Here is a 7,350-nt window from a genome sequence, read left to right as displayed (position 1 = left end):
TACGAGAATACCGCAGCCTGATGAAGGGCCCAGGGTGCGCTTGACGTCTCCGCAAGTTTAAGAACTATTGACGGGTACAAAGTTTAAGGACATTTCGACTAGATGACACCAACGCCGTGTTTCACAACGACGCGCTGGCGATTACTGAAACTGTCGGCAATTCTCCTGTCGGCGCCGGCCCACCTTTGACAGCCGCCCTCCGAGGAGAGGAGGGGAAGGGGGCCGGGCCGGGCCTCCCCGCCGGGCCCCGGGGACCGGCTCATCCCCCTGCCCCCCGCCGTGGGTTGAGGGGGGCGCCGCGCGTCCGCGCTGGCCCCGCCTTCCCGGAAGTGCCGGGCTCGCCCGCCCCGGCCGCGCGGCTCCGGTGCCCAGCGCCGCCGCCTCTGCTGCTGCCGCCGCCGTCATGGGGGGCAAGAACAAGCAGCGAACTAAGGGCAACCTGCGGGTGAGCTGTCCCGCCGGGCGGGGGCCGCCGTGCCGCGCCTGTGGGCCCCGGGTACCGCGCGGCCTCTGCCGGTGGCTCTGGCGGGCCCTTTCCGCCCGCCTCAGCGGGGCCCGGGCCTCGGGGCGGGGGTTCCGGCACCGGCGGGAGGGTTAGGGCCGCCGTTCCCGGTGCTGTGGGAAGGGGGCTGTAGGCCGGTGAGGCCCGCCCCTCGCTAGGAGGCGGTGCTGCCTTCGGCCCCGTCGCGGTAGCTGGGGCCGAGGCCGGGGCCGAGGCCGTGGCCGTGCCCCAGGGGCGACTCTTGGCCTGGGCCCGTGCTTTGGGGGAGTGCGGCTGCAGTGTCCTGTGGAGTTTGCAGGCGTTTTCCAGAGAGGGGCAAGGGTGGGAGGGTGTAACTGCAAAATCACCACGGGTGTAAGTTCAGCCAAGGTACATTTCGTGTGTTTTTCTGTGGAGAGTCTTAGAGTGCGTCTGTCATGGTGTCTCCGTCTTGCCACCGTGCCTGAAGTGGTGTGTCATCCCTCATAAGTGGCACTTGCTCAGGATGGGACAGTTGTGGCTTAAGCGTTGTGTTCAAGTTATGCATTTCCTACAGATTTTCTCATGTGTTTAGAGAAGATTAGGGAACACAAAGAGACATGTCCTTATAGTTGAGGTTTCACATGCAGAAAAAATAACTTAATCTGTAGATATGGTAGTGGCTTATGTACCTTAAGAAAATCAGAGAAGTGCAATGAATTTCAGCAAATTGTCATTAGCGTAAAAAAACCTCCCACAAACCTGTAAGTGTAATTAGGAAATAAAAGGTATTTGGGCTGTTAAGGTATTGTGGAGAACATTAAAGCATTACTTGGGTTTTGGGACAGTTTTCAGAAGAGCGTGGTTGAAATAAACATGAGCCGCTGATACGATGAGCAAAGTATTGACTTAACTGGGGCAAGCTAGAAGAGATGCTGAACTCCAGAACACTCACTGTAATACTGATGAGATAGTATTATACTGTGTTACATATGTACCCTGTTGCTCCATTCCTCTAAATCCTTCTTGGCCCCTTTGTTGCTGGTAGCATCCTTTGTTTCGTGTGTGTTCTTATTTTTCCCAGTGATAGGAAGGGCGTTCCTCGGGAGCTCTGTTGTTCCATATGCAGTAATATGGGAGGAGCTAGTAAAATCAGTAGTGAAGGAGGGTAAATCGTTTCTTAATAAATTGTTCACTTACAGAAGGACTTTTCTTGTATGTATATAAAACCGATAATATTTTCCATAAGTATTCATGGATTATGAGAAAAGGGAATGCTGATTCTGAAGAGAAGAATAATTTTCTAGGTCAAACTTATATGTTTAAAGCATAGGTGGCCTTTTTTGTGAGACTTTGTTTTAAATAAAAGGTTAATCATACGTAATTATAATTGTATAATATACATAAAATATATAATAATATGATAAATAGGATTATTATTTCAAATGTGTGATGCATGCAAAATAAAATAAAATGACTGAAATAGATAACTGACTTACGTCCCTGTTTTTTCTCAGCCTTCTAGCAGCGGCCGAGCTGCAGAGCTCCTTGCCAAAGAACGTGGAACAGTGCCTGGGTTTATTGGCTTTGGAACATCTCAGAGTGATCTAGGATACGTTCCTGCAGTTCAAGGAGCAGAGGAAATAGACAGCCTTGTGGATGCTGATTTTCGAATGGTGTTGCGAAAACTTTCTAAGAGAGATATCACAACAAAATTAAAAGTAGGTGTATCCTTTGTCCCTCATAAAATTTTTTTCATTGGAAAACAATACATTTTTCTGAAGGATGGGAGAGGAATAAATCAAGGTAGCTAATACTAATTTGATATTGGTAGACTTGCTAGAACTGCAATCCAGGGGGTATTTTGGAGGACTTATAAAAAGGTCCATCATGCAATACTGATGGAGCATTCATAAAATTAACTCTATAGATGCGCAATTGCAAGAAATGAATTGATTTTTGAAAGAGAGTTGCAATGTCTGGTAGAAGCTGGTAAATTACAGAACATACCTATCTGACTTCTTAAATCATGCTTGATTTTAGGCTATGCAAGAGTTTGGGACAATGTGCAAGGAAAGAGAAGCGGAAGTTGTTAAAGGCGTTCTTCCTTACTGGCCAAGAATTTATTGTAAAATCTCACTAGTAAGTATTAAAGTATCTAAATTAAAAACTTCTCTGGATACATCCTGAGAAAAGCTCAAAGTCAGTCTTTATTGATATATCTAACTTTGTTGAATTACTGACTTGTTCTAGGAAAAACATGAAGTTTAAGGAAAGTAGTGTTCTTTATGGTGATATTTCAGTATTGGCAGTGGGTGGAATCTGGAACTGTTGATGCCTGGACTGTATTTGCTGGATGGAGATAGCTGTTTGTTAGACCTTTATCTTAAAAAGATGACAGGATATTTCTTTTCATGAGAAGTTCTTTTATGTAGATTCCACAATGGCTAAAGAGAATGTACTACTCAGTTAACATAATTATAAATTTTTTTGATCTAGGACTAACATCTGACTAGACTTAATATTTTTAAAAAACCCCTAAACCCCACAAAAAAACCCCAACAAACCCAAACGTGAAGAGACCATGTGTAGCCAGATAATCCATAATTTACTGATATATTTTAATATATCTCCAAACTATCTGGACTGGCTACTGTTGGAAATGTGATATTGGACAAAATGAATCACTAGTGTGATCCGTTAGAGTGATTCCTAATATTTCTTTCAGGAGCCAAGAGCACCGAAAGTCATGATGTTGTAAATTCATACACAGTTAATAAATAATGATGCACAGTTTGTTTATGCTTGTGGTTTTTTTAATCCTAAAACTGTCTTCAAGGCTTCTTGCCTCTTGCCTTTCTGTTAAATGTTTGTATAAAATGGAAATAGAAACTGTAGTTAGGGATATCAGGAAAAGGTGACAATTCTGAATGTACAACACATCAGGAATACAATGCTGCTAAGTTAGGACTCTTCCCTTATCTAGGGATACCAAGACTTTTTTGTCATTGTTGCCTATTTTCAAATCTATATAGCCCAATTCATTGCAAAAAATGGTTGAACTGTGACACAGCTTTCTTCTTTTTTGTCATCACTTCTGCTTTGAAGTACCTGGCATCAAAGGTACATTTCTTAAAACAATAAACCTTTCTGGTTTTTTTTTCCTTTTTTTTTTTTTTTTTTTTTAAACAGGATCATGATCGCCGTGTTCGAGAAGCAACTCAGCAATCTTTTGAGCAACTGATTCTCAAAGTAAAGAAACACTTAGCTCCTTACTTAAAAAGTATCATGGGATACTGGCTGATTGCTCAATGTGACACTTACTCCCCTGCTGCTTCTGCTGCAAAAGTAGCTTTTGAAAAAGCTTTTCCTTCAAGCAAACAACCTGAAGCCTTAGTATTCTGTAAAGATGAAATTCTTAATGTGAGTTTATATTTTTGTATTTCTTTCAGGCGTTGTGTTGAGTAGATGTCAACTTTTATGACAAGTTTAAAACTCATCCTGCCTCCAGCTATCCGTCATGGTTGAATTTATTTCTCACCCGAAACTTTGCTCCTGCTGATGTGAAGAGAAGACTGGGGCAAAGACCCATCCTCTATTTTTTTGATGTGGGATTAGAATGACTGGAAGCAGAAGAATGAAGTGAATTTTCATGTGTGCATTTCTATGTAATGATGTTCAGTCATCATGTAATGTTGCTGACTGATGAAATAATGATGCCAGAGTATAGCTGCAGTAGTAAAGGATTAAAGAACGCTGAGCAGTGTTTCAGAGAGCCCCTACAAATTTAGTTCTGACCAAGGTTAATGCTCTTGTCTAGTCATATATGAAACTGAATTGACTGAATTAAAAAAGGAATAAGTTTGCATTGCTGGCCCATCATACGCAAAGTTAACCATTTTGTTTTGTCTTAGTTAGGCTTCTTTTTACCAGAAGCATGTTGGCATAGGATTACCAAGTACTATGAAGTCTTGATTCAAACAGTACCACAGGTGCTATGTTCAGCAGGAGTCAGTTAAATTATGTTCCTGTTCACTATCATGTCTAAAATGTGTTTGAAATATTTGGCTTGGAGGTTGTGAAGTTTTATTGTAGGGCTGTTTTTGAATAATGTAAAGACCATGAATATTAGATTCTCATATGTATATATCTGTTTTTTCCCCTAGGTACTTCAAGATCACCTTCTGAAAGAAACTCCTGATACACTCAGTGACCCCCAGTATGTTAGCCTGCTTTAATGTATATGGTTTAAGTCTTGGTCTGTCTGTTCCTGGAGATAGTGGATTTAGTTTTGTTTCAAGGGACAGAGTAGTTATTTGAGTCCAGATCCCAGCAGATTTCGTTGGGACTAAAGTATAAATGGTTTTGAAAGTGTTATCAGTTGTCTAATTGTTTCAGCTCTTCTAGGAGTAGCATTTTTGAATAGCTGGAAGATGAGATGACTTGAAACTCTCTCTCTTTCTAACACTTTATGATGTCATTTGGTAGCTTTAGAACCTACGGAAAGTTTACATATTTACATTGCTGACATCTGAAATCAAAAGAAGAATGGAAAAACTGAAGACAGTCTAGTTCAGGCAGTTTAGAAGAGCTTGAGAAGCCTATTGATTTGTTTATGGTTCAATTTTTTTTGTTTTGTTTTCTGAGAACTGTACCAGAGGAAGAAAGGGAAGCCAAATTTTTCCGAATTCTGACCTGTTCCTTGTTAGCTTTAAAGAAGTTGCTTAGCATGTTGCCAAAGAAAGAGATGCATTCACTGGAGGAAAAGTTAATGTCACTTCTGTCCCAAAACAAATTTTGGAAATACAGCAAACACAACATACCACAGGTGACTTTTTAATTTCTTCTTTATTTTGGTTGGTTTTAGTTAAAGAACCTAAGCAAATATTTTTGTACTTTGTACTTACTGAATTATGTTTGAAACAACCTTCAGATTTCTAGGCCTTAAGTAGACAATGTTGCTCTAAAATTTGCCCAGTAGGCTAATTTGTTATTCCGGGTCACCATCATCTACTTCTCGGCAATCTGCTGTCATTTCCAATTCATGTAAAAGATACAAACTGTGTCAGCTTACTGCATGTGTTCTTAGTGCGTTTGGATTTTCATGTTTTTACACCCTTTTATTGGTCTTTGGTCTGCTAAGACCAATAGTGCATAGAGTGATGAGTTGATTCTGGTAGTATTTTGTTAAAAAATTTTAAGGTGCTTTTGGGAAAACAGGCCTTTCAAGAAGTATAGTAAGATAAAATTTTTGATAAGCATTTTATCACTAAAAAATTACTTTAAAATATTAAACAGGCCTATCAAATAATTTATTTTTCTTTATTTTTAATAATATTTAAAGCTTTGCTAATGCGATAAAATATGGGGACTGCATGTTGTAAGTTACGGTGACTTTAAAAGGAATGTTATAAACTACATGTGATGACAAAGTATTGTCATTTGACTATTTTTTTTTTATTTTTTTTTTTTTTCTTCTGTGGCCTGTGTCAGGTTCGCTCTGCTTTCTTTGAGCTGGCTTCTGCTTTTTGCCAGTACTTGCCTGAGCTGGTGAAAGCTGAAGCACCAAGAGTTTGTCCTGCTGTTCTTCTCAGCATTGACGACAGTGATGCAGTGGTGTGTCCTGCTCTTTGGGAAGCTGTACTTTATGCTGTCGCTACTATTGAGGTAGTGTGGGAAGCCTAAGGGGCAGATATTTTACTCAAATTTAACTTTTCACCAAGTGCCATTGTTCTCTGTATAGAATTAGGAGGAATAGCTTCACTGGGTTTTCTTTATGATTAATAACATGAACTGACCAATGCTACATGCTCCTTCTTCCTCCTTAGGATTTCAGTGTAACTTTCAAATATATTGTGTCCAGCATGTTTGAAAATCAGGGTTGTTTCACAAGTTTAATTAAATTAACCTGAATCCCTTTGATTAAATGGTCATTAATAAGTAAAATAATATTTAAAACCTTTTTCTTGGTTAAAGGTGGGATGTGGAGGGGAGAGTGCTAAGTATTTTGTAACCATCAGAAGATCTTTGAGGGAAGTTTTGAAGTTAGTGATGCCTCTAAAGTTAGAATTTTGAAATCATTGCTTATTTTTGATAATAAGAACTCAGAATTAAATACAGGACCAGTTGCAATAATAATTTTTATGAAGCATCCTTAAAGTATTATTAAAGAGAAGCCTTTAATTGCAGTTTGCTAACAAGGAAGGTCCACTGATTTCAAACAACAGAGAAACAGTTTTATCATGTTAACTTCTTCAATTCACAAGCTGAAATAGGGAGACAGTGATTTTTAAAAATACTGGCAAGTGAATTTAAGTTTTAGAATAACATGTTTCAGCTACAATATAGGGAGGTAGATTAAATGTCTGATTTGGGAGTTCTTCCAAGGCAACTTATTTTCATTTAATTTACAATATGTGTATTTCTTTCTGTAGGACTGTTGGAGTCATGTAAATGCCAAAAAGGGGGTTCTACCAAAGCTGTGGACAGTGCTTCGAGAAGGTGGACGAGGACTAGCTACCATTATATACCCAAATCTCTTGCCGTTCATTAGCAAGGTACCTCCTGGCATTGCAGGACCAAAGCTGGAATATTTCAGAACTTTTTTCAGCTCTATAATTCAAGGGTATGAACCACAAATTTATTTATTTATTTTTTTGAAATCAGTCTCTTTTACATTTGGAAATAGGAGAACTAGTCTTCTTTAAGCATTTAAAGATAAGTAACATATCATTTGTCTTGAGGAGATTTAAATATGCATTAATTTGTTATTTGAGAAATGACTGTTTTCATTATGATGTTTGAAAATAGTATTTTAAAAATACTTTTAAATATCCAAAACTAGATTCAGTCCTTTGTGGCTGTCCCTGTCTTCTTAAACCTTCAGCCTT

General features: G+C 39.6%; 1 protein-coding gene across 3 annotated transcripts in view; it reads left to right on the top strand.

The window, feature by feature from the left end:
- The first annotated feature begins 197 nt into the window (after positions 1-197).
- The window catches only part of LTN1 (listerin E3 ubiquitin protein ligase 1), a 32,153-nt gene continuing 25,000 nt past the window's right edge, over positions 198-7,350 (top strand). For 2 of the 3 annotated variants that reach the window (XR_012627471.1, XM_074858135.1), the window contains exons 1-8: positions 198-445; positions 1,978-2,181; positions 2,504-2,602; positions 3,653-3,883; positions 4,627-4,679; positions 5,108-5,288; positions 5,954-6,127; positions 6,895-7,085. Coding sequence is in view for 2 of the 3 variants with exons in the window: in XM_074858135.1 (XP_074714236.1) it covers positions 404-445; positions 1,978-2,181; positions 2,504-2,602; positions 3,653-3,883; positions 4,627-4,679; positions 5,108-5,288; positions 5,954-6,127; positions 6,895-7,085 (1,175 nt within the window). In the remaining variant the exon portion in view is untranslated. Of the gene's footprint in view, positions 446-849; positions 872-1,977; positions 2,182-2,503; positions 2,603-3,652; positions 3,884-4,626; positions 4,680-5,107; positions 5,289-5,953; positions 6,128-6,894; positions 7,086-7,350 lie in introns of those variants that run through there. The other variant, XM_074858136.1, reaches the window with a different exon arrangement.

This window comes from Strix uralensis, chromosome 2 (assembly GCF_047716275.1).
Source record: "Strix uralensis isolate ZFMK-TIS-50842 chromosome 2, bStrUra1, whole genome shotgun sequence".
NCBI classification, from domain to species: domain Eukaryota; kingdom Metazoa; phylum Chordata; class Aves; order Strigiformes; family Strigidae; genus Strix; species Strix uralensis.
This window is presented reverse-complemented; position numbering and strand designations above follow the sequence as displayed.